Raw genomic sequence first — 18,187 nt, forward strand, 5'->3', positions numbered from 1 at the left:
TTATGTTTATTTAAATGTTTGTTTTATTCAGAAGAAAAAAGTTCATGGTTTACTTCTACATGAGTACATGTTTGTCTATCTATTTTTAATTAATAAAATATTTGAGTACTTGCTCCACCAAACAAGGATGTGCAATGTATTTGTGCAATAGTTCAAGGAGATATATATGCATATATAGACGGTTACTAAAGTAAAAGTAATCCAGATTGTACTTGAGTAACTGTACTGCATGATGTGCAGAGTCCTGGATAAACAGGCAGTAGTAATCAAGTCATTGTTTTAAGTTTAATTCCAGGCTGACATAACATTTCATTAGCAGTCAGTTAAAACACATCCAGTAGGAAAACATTCTTCAGGCATTCATTCTGCATCAGGTTTCTACAGATCTACTACGAACAGTTTTTCAAGTCATTCTCTTTTTCTCTTTGCTTTAGGGTCGCAGGGCTGAATCCAGCTCCCACTTTAAAGGTTTTCTCCATATCTGGAAACTGTATTGAACGTTGTGACATGAGTGATATCAAGCTATGATAATGCTACTACAGTGCAAGTACTGAGCACCTTGATCTGATGGTCCATTGGAGGTTTCATCATGCGTACTAGGGATTGTCTGCTGCAGGGCAGAGTGAGATCAGAAAACCACGGACCACTTCTCTCTACTGTTGAGTGGGTGAGATGGATGCAGACCTTGGGTGTGGTCTGGTTCGCCCTTTTTGGAGGCTTTCAATCGCCCTGAAGCCAACAGCAGCGCTGATGAGACGTGCCCGCGACAGAGTCGTGGTCAGGGTTTAGTGGATGAAATTAGATATGTGCGGCCTAAGTAATGTTCTCAAGGATGTAGAAGATGAGCTCCATCACTATGGGCTCGTCTCCCCTCTTTCGCCCCCTGCTGTGTATGACAGGGATCATCACACTATCCAGGGCGTTAAGATACCGAGCAGGGAGTGGCTGCCCGTTGCTCCCGGCCACAAATCCAACCTGAAATTACAAAACAGACCACTAATCAGCTTCAATATGGTCACACCCAGGAGCCTGAGTTATAAACTTTACCCCTGTGCCTTATGAGTCTCACGTTATATTGCTTTGTCTGTCTGACCATGTATTTATTTTTAAACATAGATAAAGATGGGGTGTAAAGATACATTTAACCACAGTGGAGATACTGCAGCTTGACTATAGCTCTATTTCATGGTAACTGTGCATGTTTCACTTTGTTTTCACAGAAATCATATTCATCGTTCCACCCATTTATATACGTACCTCCATACATTTTTATATTCATATTATATTGTATACTATTTTGAATTAATATAATTATATATTAAACATCTTTTTATAGTTGTACTATATACGTTATACTACCATAATACTATGGTAAATTTATAAAAATGTTTATGCATACATACGTATGTATTTAAGCATATATGTATGCAAAAATATAAATATATGTATATATATATTTATAATACAGATACAGTATACATTTTTGTGCAATAATCCTGAGTCACTGTACTTTACTCAAGAACATTTCTATACAATATAATATATAATATTGCTGAAAGGTGTACATTAAGTCAGATAATTCTGACAATCTGCAGCTATAACAAACTAATATCAGTAAAGTTTTATCTTATCTCGTCTTATAACAGATGTCCAAAAGTCAGATTTCTAATTTAACTAAATTCTGCAAGTATGCAGTTACTATGTTTTGTAAAGTGACATCTGATGTTTACAAGGCTGATTTTGAACCTGATGTATCAGACATCTTTTCTGACCTCTTGAGGGTCAAACGTGACACGCAGCCCCAGTTTGGCCATGCCGTCCTCCTTCAGCAGCTTGAGGTGCGGACACAGTGCCAAGCAAAAGGCTCGGGCGATCCGCTCCGTCAGCCGGTTGTGTTCAGCAGAGTCACTCGCTCCTCCTTTGGGATCATCTCCCGTCTGCAGGAAGAACACCTGCAGCAACACATTCACACACATGTTGAGGGAGGAGACAGCTTGAGGTGCACTTGTTTTGGTTTCTTCAACAGATCAACATATTTACTTCTGTCCAGCGGATGATTTTCCCATTTTCTTTGTACTCTGACTTCTGGAACATCTTTGTGCTGCTGATGGACTCCATGGATTTCCCATCGATGGGGCTTATGACTCTGAGGAAACAAACATTTAGACGACCAACAATTTGACACAGTGACAAGGAAGATGATGTGTGGATGTTTTTAAAGCCTCAGCTGGATCGATTTTTAAAGCAGCTGTTTGACTGCTCCCAGGACACAACATGATGCTAATTCGGAGTTATGGCACTACAAGGACTAATTTCATTCAACTGTGCAATACCGATTTGTTTTTGTAATCAACCCGTCACTGTAATTTAAAATGTTTAATGTGCAATCTAATTTACGCTCTATTTATCCTGTTTACACTACATATATATATATTTGCTTTCTTTTGCTTTTACTTGTCTTCCTATCATTTATATTGCAATTTTAGAATTCAGGATTTAATGAAACTTTCTTTAAGATTGCGAGACAGGGCATTTATCAAAATTGTCCTTGATTTCCCAGAGAAGAATACTTCAATCTTGATGACAAAAACATGTTTAGGGGAGTGACATTTATGAGAATTGCTTCAGATCCAGATTTGGTCCATAATTAATTTAAATGTGTCCCTAAGGAAATTGTTTACTAGTTTATTACTGATGCTTCTATTTTGCTATCCCCTATGAATACGGCAAATGTCCCTGCTGTGGGGCTAATAAAGGAATATTACACATTACATTGATATTTTCTAATCTTCATCTACTATTCTAATCCCTTTGAAGGTTTTCATGAGTCTGTGTTTGAATGTGGTCGTTGTGTTTTTCTATTCGTCCTGCAGCTGCCACATGAACTTCAGACAGGCGGACACACTCACCCTTTATTCACAGTGCACCTCTCCTCCACCCACTGTACACAAACAAGCTCCTGGCTGTCTGATTGGTCGAGCCGTCCGCAGGTGACAGTGTAGTCTTTCATCTCCCGTAGCGACCGACGCAGCTCTGCCATGGTTTCCACGGTGATCTGCACCATTAGCCCATCTGAGGAGAGGGGACAGCGATACAGGAGAAACACACATACAGACACCAACGGGGAGACACACACACGCACATACACTCATACATCAACAGATACACACGCCTAGACATACAATCTTTTAAAATGTAGACAGACACACACATAAAAACACCAGTTGGAAGGCAGGGGTGTTAACATGCACTACTTCAGACATGTAATCAGGTAAAAGTCAAGGTCAACCTGATGCCCCTCTGACTGAACATCCTACCTTCTACTATGCTGGACTTGGCCAGGTATCCTGCAGACGCTCTCAGAGCACTGCTGAAGATAAAGAAGCACGATCCAGTGACTGTAACAGAACAAATATTTATACACAGAGAAACACAAACTTTAGACCCAACTGGTTTTAGTCCACTTACAGTCAGTCTGTACAGTGAGAGGATGATGCAGCATCATCTAGTGTTAAAAAAGGGAAGGTGCAACATTGACTAGATATGATTAACCACTAGAACCTTTAATTGCACAAATGTTTATCCAATATGCATCTACTCCAAAGATATGCGTGGACTTGTACAACTGAAAACGTATCAACATTTGATGCAACGCTGTTTTTCTTATATTCATATTGGTGTGTTTATTACTTTCTTTAAACTCCTCTCATATATATATGTGTTTATAAGATTTTCCCTGTTGTGAAAAATAAAGGGTAGACTACTTATACAAAAAATAGTCACTAGATTCCATGTATACTGTACATACATCTTGATCTATATCTGCCTGTCTCAGTGCAGCTAGTAGATTGCACCAAAACAGAAAACTCTGATTTTAGCTTTTGTACAAATGTGAGTGTTCTGATCTCACACTTTTTAGTGCAGTGAATCATAAAATCATAATCAGTGTATCCCCGAACAGCAAATAACTGCAGCTTATCATTCCTCTACTGTGACTAGATTACAGAGCCATGACCCACCTTTGCGTGGCTGATTGTGGATGCTGATGGCTTGGGTCTGGTACTGGCCACCGTCCGCTTGCACACAGATCAGGTGGGAATCTGCCGCCTCGTTGAAGCACGCTGCGATGGCCAGCACGTGCTCATTGGACTTATTCAAAGCCTTCATTAGCTGGTGTGACACAAGCAAGCAGAGAGGGGAGGATGACGGATAATGAAAAGCACATAACCTTAGCACTAAGTGGGAGGCGTTTCAAGGCGTGTAGCCTGACCTCATTATATCCAGTGGTCGGTATCTTTATGCAGGTCCTCTGAGCCTCTAGATCCACAGTGAGCCCTGGCACCACTGGTAGACTGTAACGGTAATTCCTAAAGTCCTGGAAGAAAAAAGTGACTGTCTATCATTTCGTTTATTAAAAGTTACGAGACAGAACTTCCTGTTAATGATGTTAAATGTTTTTTTGTGAGATTCCAAAGAAGAAGTTATTGCAAATTGTCAGACTCACCACTAGTAGTCTCATTATGGTGTGACCTATTTCTCCAAACAAGGGCTTCCTACAGCGCACGCTGTACAGAGGACACGGGTAAACTATAAAAAGAGAAAGAAAGTGGGTAACTTGGGAGGAAAGGTGTGGCATAACAGATGTGAGATTTCATACATGGCTTACATCGGTACTCGGCCCCCAGTCGCAGCATGAGACGCAGGGGGAAGGCTTTGGCCCAGGCCACCTCTGCTCTGTGGACCAGCAGGCCGAAGAGGTAGGGCTGGTTTGGCAGAGGTAGACCTTGCAGGGACTGGAGAGTAGAGTGAACGTACAGGAAGCCTGCATGCTCCTCAGTGCCGAGGAAACTGCTGCCAAACAGGGAGAGTGACAGGTGTTTCACGACCTTCCCTACAGAAATAAATAGGAAATAGTTAGATGTGTAGTAATAATTTGCAAATAATCAAATAAACTAGAATGACCACCTTGTTTGCCTCAGCCAGTCAGAACAATTTCAGTCCCTCCAGGTTTTCCTGACATCATAACAATATGAGGTCAATTTTGATCTAAAATCAAATCAGTTAATCGGTGAGTGGATATTAGCACTACAAAGATAACACGTTCACAAGTGGAAAAAAAGGTTTGTGAGGTAAATTCTGACCTTTGACCGCCAACATCTAATCAGTTCATTTATGAGTGAACTTTTTGTGTAAAATTTGAAAGGATTCCCTGGAGGTATTTGTGAGATATCACATTCAAAAGGTTAAAAAATGTGTTATATGAGGTCATGTGACCCTGATATTTGACCTTTCACCACCAACCATTACAATTCACCATATATTCAGAAGAATGAGATACAACTCAGGAACAGAAAAGAGAAGAAAGTGCATTGAGACTGTTTTCCAGAAACGGTGTATTATGGCCCAAAGGTGGTGGGTGAGACTCAATAGCACAACTAAACATCACATCTAACGACCAGAGAGGTGAACTGCATGTCGGTGTGTCCATCTGTGTGTCTCTGACCTGTCAGCATGTCCCTGTACAGCTGGATGAAGTGGCTGAAAATGTCTTTGGGGAAGCTCTTCTCTTCTGGCAGGCACTGCAGCAGCACCACCACCTCCACTTGGCCCACAGCATGCATCCCCTTCGTCGTCACGCACCAGCACTTCCTGTTAACATCTGTTACCCAATCAAGTCACAGTCTCAGTGGTCTACAAGGACATTTTTTAGCACTGTGTTGATGTGGGAAAGTATAAGCAAGAAAAAGTAGAAATACTTCTAATTGGGTTTTCAAATTAGCTCCTTGGTCAGCGTTAAGGCACCATCATACCAGCATTTAGTGTAAATGAAATTAAAAGACGTACAGTTGACCAGCTTGACCATAGCGAGCAGGTTAGCGTTGAGGACAAACACCAGGGGCTTTGGTCTGCCGCTCTCCAGCTCCTGAATAAGCAGCATCTCAGAGGGCTGCTCCTCCACAGTGTAATCTGAGCAGAAACACACAGCATTTAGACTTTAGTGTCTTTGAGTTTGAAAAGCCATTTGAAAACAAAAAGACAGATTCATGTTTAAAAGTAAGTTACATACAGTGCTGTACCGATGAATAATCAGTGGTCAGTGAAGAAGGGTTGGGTGTTTATCTTATTGAATTTTACTGATTACCCCTGTGACACAAGGGCAACGTGGATCCATAGAATGGACATAAAGATGGATGACGTGTCTCCCATCCTCCCCCTATCCAGTAAAAGCCAAAATATCTTGGTATCGCGTATTTATAGCTAGAATGTGCGCAGTAGAAACGGTACCTGAAATATTAGCACTTGGACAAACAAGTGTGATAAGAACTAAGAAAATGAGAAAAACAATATTTCACAAAAATGATGTGTGTATAAGCGTACTTTTACTTTTAGTTTGCTCCACAGTCTAAGGTTAGATCCTGTGCACAAGGTACAGCTGAGTATTCTGCAGAGCAGTCTGGTGTTGGTATTGACTGATTTCATTCTGGCACTTCAAATCTGAGGTTGCAAATGTAAAGCCTTTCTCTGTCCCACTACATTCAGGTGATTATTTTGATCGTTAATGCAGCTGGAAAATAGTAGATTTACGCATTAGTATTTCATTCAGTACATCAAGCATTTAGGTTATTGATTGTAACTGCTGCTTTCACTTTACGACATTTGTCCTTTCTATTGCCATCACCAAATTTCTCTTCGCCTATTCACCTAAATGGATGTCCCATTTCTTTGTGCCTCCCCTCCACTCACTGAGCGAGGCATGAAATCATCCTCCAAGGTTCTCGCTGTATTCTCCAAGTGGATCATTGCACCCGTCTTACCTCCCTTGACTCCTGTGGAGGTGAGGATGGGAGGCAGACCTTCCAGAGGGATGAGGTTGGCAGAGCTGCTCACTAAAGCTGTGGTGCCCCAGCCGTAAGGACCACAGGCCTCCTGGGAGAAGAGGGAGACAGAGGAGTGGGTCGAGGTTTCTGTCAAATCTGTGATGTTGTCAAAACTAGCAAATAGAAGTCAGTAGGATTAATTTCCCCTTTCATCATAGCAACAAGTATCATGTTCTGTCTCTGGTGTCATGCTTTGGATGATCCTACACTGATGGATGTCCCATCCCGCCGCAGCGTTCTCCTGATCTGCGGTGAGCCCACAGGACTTTTAACAGGCTCGCCCAAAGCTCGTCTCATCAGCGGGGAGAACGTCGGCCCTCTGACTGGCGTGGTGGGCGCAGACTCCGACTGCTTGTTGGTGAGGATTTCGTCAGAGAACCACACCCTCCTTTTCCCCCTCGGAGATGTCCCTGGGGAGAAGATGTCAGAATATTCATGCGAAGTTTCCTCCAAAAACTATGAACTAACTAGATGTAAATATGTCCTCACTTTTGATGAGTGTTGAGTGACAGGAGACACACACTCGTCCCTCCTTGCCATCCAGATGTGTAAGTCTGAACTTCAGATTGGAGCAAAGTGCACAAAATACCTGACGACACACACATGCACATGCACATACCAAATAAGGACAGATGCACACACACACATTTCTTCATTGAATGCTGCACAATTCATGAACAAAGAAATGTTGCTCACCTTCCCACAAGCACGGCAGTGGTGCCTCCTCTTAGTAAATGTAAACTTTACCCCACACTTCATGCAGACCTGTGCCTGAGCATCAGGGATCCACACTGGTGCTATCTCCCCGAGGACGCCGCCTCGATCCTTGGACAGAATACCAGCAGGGCTCGGCTGGGACTCATTGTCAGGATCTTCACAAGAGGCCTCGCAGTCTCCCATGGCTCCCTCCCCATTGGTGTTCTCCTCATCTCTTCCATTAGATGTGGTCTTCTTTAACTGACCCTGAAGCTCCCAGGTCACCCTGCCACACGCCTCCTCAGGTGTTGCAGTCGCCTCTGAGCTGCAGGGCTGCTCCTGCTGCTGCCCACTCTCCTCCAGTTCCTTCTCCTCAACCACAGAGTCCTCCTTTGAAAGGAGAGCCTGGGGTTTCTTCCCCTCCTCCACCACCTCAAGCCCCTCGTCCGGCCACACAGCCTCGGCAGGGCTCAGCACCAGGGGGCTGGCTGACTCCCCGAAACGACTTTCACCCCATGAGGAGATGGCAGTCACAGTGCAGCTGCCCTCCTCCAGCTGGGAGGGTGAAACGGTTTTGGCAGGTTGTTCAGATGGTTTCTGCTCACATGGCACCAAAGTGGTTCTGACGGTGGTGTCTGAAGTGGCCTTGGAAGGAGACTCTGCACAGCCCAGTCCAGGTTTGGATACGTCCCCATCTTTGAGCACCAGCAGACAGGGTCTGTTCAGCCAGTGATGCTTGGTGTCCTGAAGAGACGGATTGTCTCCTTCATCTATATCGAGGGGGAACATGATGATCATCAACACGCACTGCACACACACTTACACATGCTATTCAAGCACGCTGATTAATAATGACTCATTATGTGGAAAAGCTGTGTTCACATGTGCTAAGTGGCCATTTAGCAGCATGTGTTAATTCACATCATCACCTCTCAGACACCCCGTGGCTTTCAATCACCTCTAAATGCAGCGTTATAGCATGTGGTCGTCCTTGAGAACTGATGAAAGATTAGACCGTGAACGTTTAAAAAAAATTGATGATTGTGAATAGATATTGATCTCAAATCAATAAGTGGTTGATGTTACCACACATGTACAACTGCTGGTTCCCCAGAGAACAAAATCTTCAATACTGGTAACTGCCTGTGTATATAATCTCATATTAAATGTCTGTATTGCAGGGCATGGATTTATATTAGAGCCCGATCAATATGGATTTTTGGAGCTGATGCCAATACTGATGTTAGGGAGAGAAAAAATGTCGATATCGATACTTTGAGAAACCACCCTAACCAAAATGAAGACCAAGTTAAAGTGGATGTTTATACCCGTGAAAGAATTCCCTCCAGGCATATCACATTCACAAGGATAAAAACATACTTTGTGAGGTCACAGTGACCTTGATCTTTGACTAAATTCTATTCAGGTCATCCTTGAGTCCAAGATAATATTTCTACTAAATTAGAAGAAATTCCCTCAAAATGTCTTGAGATGCCACGTTCACAGTAATGGGACTGATGGACGAACAACCAAAACATAATGCCTGCAGCCACTGGCTGTTGCCAGCAGAGTCATAAAAACAAAAGGATTCATCCTATTTATCTGTCTATATATTTGGTCCAGTTTAATGTGGTAACAGACTTTGTATGGTTAAAAGGGATTGGATCTCAGTTATCCATTGATAACCTGAGTGTGCCCTGCATAACTGACCGTGTTTCATTGTAAATATATAAATATATACGTCACTGCTCCATTCTCTGATCCCTCCATTCACAATGTCAGGTTCTACAGAAAGGCAAATTCCTCATGTGATTACAGACAGTTACTGAGTCAGCCTCAGCCATCATATGATAAGCTCATAATAACCATTACTGTGCATTAGCAGCACCTAATGGAGTTAATGGTGTTTCACTGATGATTATGACTCAGGAGCCTCTGCAGAACTCATCTGCAAACCTGATTAGTTTCTACGAAAACATGTTTTTGTTGCATTGTGGGATAAAAGGTTTGGCACTGTTGTTGCATTTGTTAAAACTGGTCAAACTGCACATGCCCCAGGTTAAACTGCATTGCAGCTCCTTCACACGAATCTTACAAAAATGAGAGGCGGGTCGTGTCGTTCCCTCTGCGGGCAACACAGTGAAGCTCCTCGCACACATCAGACCCAGTGGTTCTCTCTCGCTCCGCGGGACGGTGACGCATCAACACACACACACGCGCACGCACGCACACACACGCGTGCACAGTCAGATGTTGGATCCGCTCGCAGGCAGCGGTCCGGCGGCACTGCGACAGTCTCTCACCCCGTTACATCAGATCATGGAGGTGATGGTGCCGCTCGGCTCAGGCTCACAGCGCAGCCTGCGGTCTTATGTGCGCAATACACACGCACACGCATCACACGTCTCAGGTGATGCTGACTGTGCGCAGGCAAACGCTGCATCAGCGGTTTTCCGTGGCAAACACTATCACCCCCCCTGCAGCACACACACACAGGCAATGAATGGGGGGAGCATGCACGGACTGAAGCACCCCCCCCCCCCCTCCCCATCCAGTTCAAATCATATGCACGTCTTACCCTCTGTTATTGCTCCCAGCAGGCTTTCATTCTCATCATCCCGCGCAGAGAAGAACTTCAGCATTGTATTTATCCCGTCACATCTGAGAGGAGGACGGATTCAAGCAGCAGCAGCAGCAGCAGCAGCAGCAGTGGCTTCCCTGACAGCAGGAGGAGGAGGAGGATGGGATGGTTTCTCTCTGCCCCACACTCCGCTGTGATCTCCCTCAGTCCCTCCTCCCCTGTGCTCCTCTGCAGCTCTTTGAACAAACTCAGGAGGTGTGCAGAGATGTCCCTCCCCGTGTCCGCACGTCCCGCAGAGCAGCGAGCGAGCCAAGACAGCACAGCTGTGCACGGTGCACAGATATGCACAGCTCTGCCTGCATGCACAACATTGCACATAGTAGTGAATGTGTGAGGTTAAAGCTCCACGCACAAAACTTCATCTTAAAATCTGTCACTTGGCTGAGAACCGTCAATCTTCTCTATAAAGCTCAGTTCAAATATGTTAAATTACTTTTATTTTAGTTATTAACCTAAGTGTTAGTGATTACTACTGTAATACTGACAATGACTGACAATCCGCCGAAGGGGGTTCTCAGTGTTTTGCACAATTGCACCAAAATTTGATGAATTAATCTTTGCATCCAAGTCAGTGATTTTACCAAATTTGAAGAAATTCCCTCCAGCTGATCTTAAGATATCACATTTACAAAAAACATTAACAGAATTGTGAGCTCACCATGACCTTGAAGTTTTGGCTTCCAAAATCAGATCAGCTAATCCTTGAGTGCAAACTGTGTTTGTATCGAATATGAGAGGATTCCTTGACAGGGAAGGATATCAAATTAAAGCAAATGTGCTTCGTGAGGTCACCGTGACCTTGATACTTGACCTTTGACCCCCAAAATCGAATCAGTTCATTCTTGAGTCCAAATGAACATTTGTCCCAAATTTCAAGAAATTCCCTCAAGGCATACTTGAGATATCATGTTGACAGACAGGCAGATAGATGGACTAATGGACAACTCAAAACATTATGCATCCTGCGACACATAAAAAGATAAACCTCTTGGGTGGCACAGCAATTGCTTGTTTCACTTCTCATCCAAAAGTCTTCTTCAATTCTACAGGTATTCAGGGTACCTCCCATTGGTCAGTTGGAAGCTACAGCTTCCTTGTCATCTTTAAATTATAATATAACGGGATGATTTTACTGAATAATTCTTATTTATTATCATTTCAATTAACTTTCAGTTTTTCCACTTGCACTTCAATCGAAAGAATCTAATCTACAGATATATTAATAGTTTACACTTTGTGATTACTTTGAAATAACTAAGAGATCTAAACATATGTCAACAGTGCAACACCTGGAAATGATACTTCATGTGATCTGTGGTTGCTTAGACTCCAGCCGACCTCTCCCATGTCCAGTTGAATGAGTTTAACTTTTAACATTTAACTTTCTTTTCAGATGAATTAGCTCTCTGAAAAACATCATGATTGAGATATATGAATTTATTACGATGACCATCCCATATTATGTTAGATAAGTCCCTTCTAACACATATTATAACGAGACATTGAATGCTTTTTCCATTTGTTACCATTTCACATTTATTACATTGTTCAGTCCATAGATTTCACATGAGGAAGTTGACATACTTTATAAACACATGTGCAGAGCATCACATTTAACATTGATTTACATATTTTACCAACCTGCAGACAACTCACTGACATTTGTCATAACTGCCTGGCAAAGATGTTACATGAACCTCTGATGAAAGAGACACATTTATGTTGCAGTGTTATATTGTGGGTCAGGAGAAAGAGGGGGTCGTCCACTAACCTGAAGGTCAATGGTTCCATCCCCAGGGCCTCGTCACTGATGTGTATGAATATGTGTAAAATGGCTGAATGCAACATGTACTGGTTAACAAAACTAGAAAAGCACAATATAAACACAGCCCCTTTACCATTTACCTTCATCAGAGCTGATATTTCCAGTTCCTGTAGAACACAGGTCAAGATGGTGAACATCCCGTGTATATTTGAAAGTCTTACGCATGAGTTTGATGTTAAGTTTCCAACCACCAGCAGATTTTAGGGACATATCTTTAGTTGTGAACCTTACTGTCCTTCAGCCTTTCAATCACAAGACACCCCCTTCTAACGCAGGCCCACTACAGGCTGATCAGATAGGCGTGTGTCCCTGACATCTCAGGGCTCAGCTGGGGTCTTTCCTCTTGACCCAGACCCATCGGCTGCAGTGTTCTGCAGTCTGTGATGTTTCTGTTATGTCAGGTGCAGGGCTTATCAGTTGATTCCTATAATGTTGGAAAAAAACTCAAAACTGCACATTCTGCTGCTGACGTTTGTTCAGCCAAAACTACAGAAGCTGCATGATCCTGCTTCACATTTCAATTAAAACATCACCTGTATTGTGTGCATCACCATACAATACAATTATATAAACAAGACAAAGAGAAACAAACACCTTCAGTACAAATAGCTCCAATAAAAAAAAAATTAAAATGACATGTTTTTATAGAAACATTAAAAACAAAATGTATCAATGTCCTAAAGAGATGTTGTTTACAGGCTCTGGTGCATAAAACAGAGCTGAAAGTTAAGAACAAAAACTTCATCCCACTTTGCACCAAACATCACAACTTTCTAAATGATCAAAGTCCTCCTCATCTTCAGCTTTCGCCAGTTCTCCAATCAGAACCATTCAGACCAGGTTTCAGGTGATTGTTCTGATCACAGTATCCGGAGGAGGTAATCTTCCATGGCAGCGGCAGTCAGACACTCCGACACCGGAGTTGCTGGTCTCCACAGAGCTGCGGAGGAGGGTGCACTGCCAGCGGTGAGGGTTGTGAGATTTTGAGCAGCAGCGGAACAACGTGAAGATTTTCCTCAGCACGGCCCTCCTCAGCAGGATGTACACCCAGGGGTCCAGGATCTGGTTCCACGTGGCTACACGTATCAGCATCAGCAGAGTGAATGACGAGGGCTCTTCTTTGGCTCTGGTGCTGAGGATGAAGACGTGAATCTGGTGGAGCAAACACAAAATAGATGGCAGTTGCAGTAATAATTTGTTATGGTTCAAAATAATGGCTCCTGCCTTCTGCATCAGCACTCTACAAACACAGAGCAACAACCACCACTGATTTGATTGTATTTTAGTGAATTTTTAAGCACCGGACATCCTATTTTATTTGCACTAGTGTTTACTGTATTTAATTTAATTCTGTATTTTACACCCACAGATTTTTAGGTGGGGGTTATGTGTTTTGTTTATATTCTTGTTGTACTGTGACTGTTGTCTCGTCAAGGGCACACTGAGGCAAATTCCAAACAACTGAGTTGTGTGGCACCAAATGATTGAATCTTGACTCTTCAGAAGTCATGTTTGAAGATGTAATATTGTGATTTGTGCACAAATCCATCAATACAAAAAGCAGAGACAGACTAACAATGGGGGTTCTCATTGACAAATTAGTTAACACCATTGTGAAAGATTTAACATAACTGTTTAAGTCTTAATCAAGAAATCCCACTGACTGATTAAAAGCTTCCTCTTGAGTGCTTTAGTTGCGTATGCAAATGCCTCTGTGGAATCATCTTTTATCGCCATAGTAACACAGTGAACCTTAAAAGCAGCGAATAATGATGGTATCTCTTATTAGGCTTTTTCACTTGAGAAACACAGTGATTATAATCCACAAATGTGCAATTGTTCAATACACAGACATCTTTTCAAATGAAAATAATGGGACCTAGCAGGCTTTTGTCTGATTTCAAAAGCCATCTCACTAACTCTGACAGTTTGTAGCTAGCAGTGCTCAAAGTCATAGCCCACTGAAAATTAGCTGATTTGGCTTCAAGATCAGAAAAGCAACATGGAAATGTGCCTAGTCATGTTAAGTGTCATCAGCATCTTGACCCAACGCCCTCAAAGAGCTTCTGCAGTGTCAGCCTGCACTCTGGGATTAATTCTTACCAGTAACGGGCCCCAGCAGACGCAGGACACCAACATGATGGCCAGGAGCTGGCAGATCATCTCTATGTGGTAAGAGGTGCCTCTGCAGTGATGCTTGCGGCGCAGTCTGGCCTGCAGCAGGGTGCAGCTTGTCAGAGTGTTGCACACGATCGAGAGCAGCAGGGCAAGCAGCCCGAGCATGGAGAAGAGCAGAGGCAGGAACACGTCCAGCCAGTCTTCAGGTCCCTCCATCTGGAAGAAGCAAAAGCTCCTGGAGCTCTGAATCTTGTAGCGCCTCCACGGCAGCGGCAGCACGGCCACCAGGGCAGCGAGTGGCCAAGTGACACCGAGCAGCCTTTTCATGTGGTGGGGAGCCAGCACAGTGGAGTGGAAGATGGGCCTGGTGACCCCAATGCAGCGCTCCACCGCCATGGCACTCCCCAAGAACAAGGGGCTCAGGCCAAAGAACACCAGAAACGCCCCGAAGATGCTGCACACGATGCGGTGAGGGTCAAATATCTCCCATTTCTTGTGAGAGCTGTAGACAAACATCACCATGGTGCCATTGATGAGGTGACCCAACAGGTCTGTGACCACCAGGCTGCTGGCGAACAGCAGGAAGGACGCCCTGGACTTGCTGCGGATGCGATTGTAGGATTTGACCAGGATGAAGATGGCGAGGCTGTTGGAGAAGATGCCCACGGTCATGGTGATGACGGACGCTGTGACGGAGTGTTTGCTCTGGTTGAAGGTGCTGCTGTTGGGTCTGACCTCTGACCTGCAGCCCGACTCTGAACTCTCATTGGTCGACATGGTGGAAAATGAAATCTGAAGGAGAGGGTAACTGGGTGAGTGTGAATCAAAACTATTGATTTTGAATAAAACTTTTGAATTTAAAATGTTTACTGGTGAAAGATGTACTTGAAAAATGAGCAGTTCAGCTCAACTCAAAAAATCAATGACTTTTTGCAGACTCAACTTTTTAAGAAAGTGTAAACATTCAGTTTTTAGTTGCTCACTTTGAAACTCACTTATAGCACTACTAAATGTGTGTGTATATATATACACACACATTTAGTAGTGCTATAAATAGTGCTATAAATGCTATTCAATGCATTTTCCAAATAGCATTTTGGATGATTGCCTTTAAATTGTTTTTTATTTTTTGCTTTTCAACTGTTACCCATTGTTTGCCTTAAACGTTTCCTTTTTCACCCTGTAGTCTAACTGTTTTGAAAAGTACTATTGAAGTAAAATGTATTATTATCATTAGTGGTAGTAGTATATAAGTAGTCGTACTACTAGTGGTATTAAAAAATACATTTATGAAGCAATAGTCTCCTGACCGTATAAACAAAAGTCACTTAAGGTAACAAAACTAATATTTTACTTTGAGAAATGTCCCAGATTGTTACATAAACCTTCTCCAAATAGTGGTAAAAGAACAAATAACTTCTGATAATGACAGAGGGATGATCGATATGTGGCACTGTTCCTTACCTCAATGTCGGTCCTCTCTCACACTTCTCTCCACAAGACAACAGCCTCTTTTCTCCCGGGCTTTATTGGCAGGCAATAAAACAAAGTGACTTCTGCTCAGATCAGCTGGAAACACCACTGAAAGCTTTCTCCTCCCGTCGAGGCAGCGATCTGTGCCACTGTGCGCGTCAGCTGGTGCCAAGTCTCTGTGAGCGCGCACCTCAAGAGCCTGAGTCTGTCGCATTCAGGGAAAATCAGCGTATCTCAGTGTGAATGAGCATATACAATGTGACTGGGAATTACCAAGGAAATGCCTTGATAAACTTGTTGCCAAAACAGACTTAAGATGAATTAGTCAGGCATGTTGCTAATTTGGACAAACTTTTTAAAGAGATTACTTTTTTTATTCCAGCTCTATTAATATAGGCTATTTGATTTTGTACTTCTGTTACTATGTGATTTAGAGGCTCCTGAGTCAAAATTGACTCTGTAGTTCATGAAACCTGCTTGTTTTCAGCAGCTTCCCATGGTGCCATGGATGAATCCGTTAAATCACCCACTGAAGTCATTTTGTTTGTGCAATTCAAGAAAAAGAAACATTTAGTTAAATAAAATACCACAATAAATTTCTTACACAAAAAGGATCCATCATGCACCTGCTTTGATAAGGGTTTATTTATGTTTTGGTTCAATCATTTAATGGGGAGGCTACTTTTAGAGCAACCTTTTAAAGATGTTGGAAAATAATCATCTACATGTTCAACATTCTTCCATGCAGTCCAAACTTTATTTAAGTTTCAGGCAGAATTTTCACATCAAACGATAAAATGTGTTGTTTTTTGTAACAGCCAGAACTTACACTCAGTTGGACATTGGCTGTGGGTCACAGCATTATGCTTTCATTGAGCTGTTTATCTGGTTGTTTTGAACAGCCTGCAGCCACTGTGATAAGAAAGCTGAATGAGCACAGACATGCTTCATTTGAGAAACAGATGCTGGATTCTACAAGTCCAAAATTAAAGCTGCCCTTTTCCTGTGAATCTTGTTCCTTTTCATCAACTCTGTCTGTTTTCTTTTCTCTCCTTTTCTCAGAATGACGAATAAAGAGCAGCTTTTAGCATAAACGGTTGTTCTCTGGAGAATCTCTGAGATGTTGCCAGGGGGTGTTTGCAACAGGGGTAAAGGCACATATATATATATATATATATATATATATATATTGTGAAGTTGTGAACGACAGAGCTAAGATGCAGTGTGGGACTTCAGATTCCAGACAGACATACAGCTGCTGGCTAACCAACAGGATAGTGGTGGTGGACAAAGAACAGGGGAGGGCAGTAGTGGTAGATGTGGAAATCCGAGCAGACAGAAACATCAGGAGAGGAGCACAAGAAGATGGAGATGTACCAAAGGCTGGAATGACCCCCAAAATGGGTAGAGAGGCTCCATCTGAGGCCTCTGTCCTAAAGAGAGTAGTCCTATAGGACCAGCTAAGATACTGCACAGAACCCTCAAACTCCCAGGCCTCTGGTAGAGGACCCAAGCTTGAGGAAGACCCCTACCCATTTCTGGAGAACTCCCCTCAAAAGTGTTTGCAGTAGTTCTTCACACACTCTTACTTGCGTACTCAGCTTTGGGAACAGCTGAGTATTCAGACAGGATATGTCTGAGTTGTCTTGTACAAAGTTTGTGCCTCTTGTATAATTTATCTGATGAGGAAGTCAAGTTGCCATCATACTCGACATTTTCTAGCAGATGTCAACAAGAGAGAGAATCAACTACCACACATCACATTCAGAAAAGTTCAGGCACTGACACTGTGAAACTCTTTGCTCAAATAGACTCCAGCACCAGCGTATTGATGTATTGATAGATTCTGTCTCCTGACCTCAGCCCAGTAATGAAACTCTTGGCAAATGAGCCAGAAAACCTTTGGGTCACACTCCAGGCTAAAAGCAAATGTCACTTAATATACAAACCAAATTTCTCATTACCCTTTAGCAATTATTATCATGGTCAGGTAAATCAACTGAACTAAATGTTGTTTTGTTGCATTCTGCAGGTAGAAAGTTAATAGTTTTTCCATTTTATCGACCACTCAAAGTGCTTTGAACTGAAACCATTCACACACACATTCATTTTCTATATGCAGCACTTTTTATATCACACACCATTCTCTCCCTGCACAATCGTATGGGGCATGATGGGGCTCAATATCTTACCCAAGGACACTTTACAGGAGCCAGGGACTGAACTATTGACCTCATGATGGGTTGACAACCCACTCAACCTCTTGAGCCACAGCTGAACAAAATAAAGTGTAATATTAGAGTCACCCCTTTTCAATGTATATACTGTATCATATGAGATGCTGTGTATTAATGTAATTTCCAACCTTAACTGTCCTTGGGTTCTCATATTAACCTCCAATCTATGTAAATCTTACTTCCTTTAAATAATCCCATCTGTAGTGAAGTTTCACTGACGTCTTCTTTTATTTTACTGCTGCAGCCTGGAGGGTTTTGCTTCATCGTGCCTGAAGTTTGAAGAAATACTCCACAAGTTCATTTCCTCTGTAATTTATTT

At 42.7% G+C, this 18,187-nt stretch overlaps 2 protein-coding genes across 3 annotated transcripts; both read right to left on the reverse strand.

The window, feature by feature from the left end:
- Positions 1-271: 271 nt before the first annotated feature.
- zfyve9b (zinc finger, FYVE domain containing 9b) lies at positions 272-10,476 on the reverse strand. 2 transcript variants are annotated; one of them, XM_020080559.2, is made up of 16 exons: positions 10,153-10,450; positions 7,575-8,344; positions 7,368-7,467; positions 7,086-7,288; positions 6,816-6,927; positions 5,845-5,967; positions 5,504-5,659; positions 4,667-4,891; positions 4,505-4,587; positions 4,271-4,375; positions 4,020-4,170; positions 3,318-3,398; positions 2,910-3,072; positions 2,041-2,146; positions 1,773-1,952; positions 272-975 (listed from the first exon to the last, which is right to left on the reverse strand). In XM_020080559.2, the coding sequence occupies exons 1-16, from the start codon at positions 10,214-10,216 to the stop codon at positions 814-816; spliced, it is 2,784 nt and encodes a 927-aa protein (XP_019936118.2). In that variant the 5' UTR covers positions 10,217-10,450; the 3' UTR covers positions 272-813. The 2 variants fall into 2 exon arrangements, with proteins under 2 accessions (XP_019936118.2, XP_069378278.1); XM_069522177.1 differs by lacking the exons at positions 272-975; positions 1,773-1,952; positions 2,041-2,146 and having other exon boundaries at positions 2,930-3,185; positions 10,153-10,476.
- A 2,183-nt stretch (positions 10,477-12,659) lies between these two features.
- ptgfr (prostaglandin F receptor (FP)) lies at positions 12,660-14,955 on the reverse strand. Its single transcript, XM_020080561.2, has 2 exons — positions 14,144-14,955; positions 12,660-13,192 (listed from the first exon to the last, which is right to left on the reverse strand). Exons 1-2 carry the CDS (start codon positions 14,933-14,935, stop codon positions 12,884-12,886), a joined length of 1,101 nt encoding a protein of 366 aa, XP_019936120.1. The 5' UTR covers positions 14,936-14,955; the 3' UTR covers positions 12,660-12,883.
- Between the last annotated feature and the right edge of the window lie 3,232 nt (positions 14,956-18,187).

This window comes from Paralichthys olivaceus, chromosome 3, assembly GCF_024713975.1.
Source record: "Paralichthys olivaceus isolate ysfri-2021 chromosome 3, ASM2471397v2, whole genome shotgun sequence".
Lineage (NCBI taxonomy): Eukaryota > Metazoa > Chordata > Actinopteri > Pleuronectiformes > Paralichthyidae > Paralichthys > Paralichthys olivaceus.

What these genes read in the sequence shown, in the direction of transcription:
- zfyve9b (XM_020080559.2), bottom strand. Translation starts at nt 10,216, where the DNA reads ATGCTGAAGTTCTTCTCTGCGCGGGATGATGAGAATGAAAGCCTGCTG. An exon ending in CTCCACAGGAGTCAAGGGAG is followed by an intron (nt 5,968 to 6,815) that starts GTAAGACGGGTG and finishes GTTTCTGCTCAG; the next exon opens with ATTACACTGTGGAGGAGCAG. An exon ending in TATGGTCAAGCTGGTCAACT is followed by an intron (nt 5,660 to 5,844) that starts GTACGTCTTTTA and finishes ATTGGGTAACAG; the next exon opens with ATGTTAACAGGAAGTGCTGG.
- ptgfr (XM_020080561.2), bottom strand. Translation starts at nt 14,935, where the DNA reads ATGTCGACCAATGAGAGTTCAGAGTCGGGCTGCAGGTCAGAGGTCAGA. An exon ending in TCTGCTGGGGCCCGTTACTG is followed by an intron (nt 13,193 to 14,143) that starts GTAAGAATTAAT and finishes TTGCTCCACCAG; the next exon opens with ATTCACGTCTTCATCCTCAG.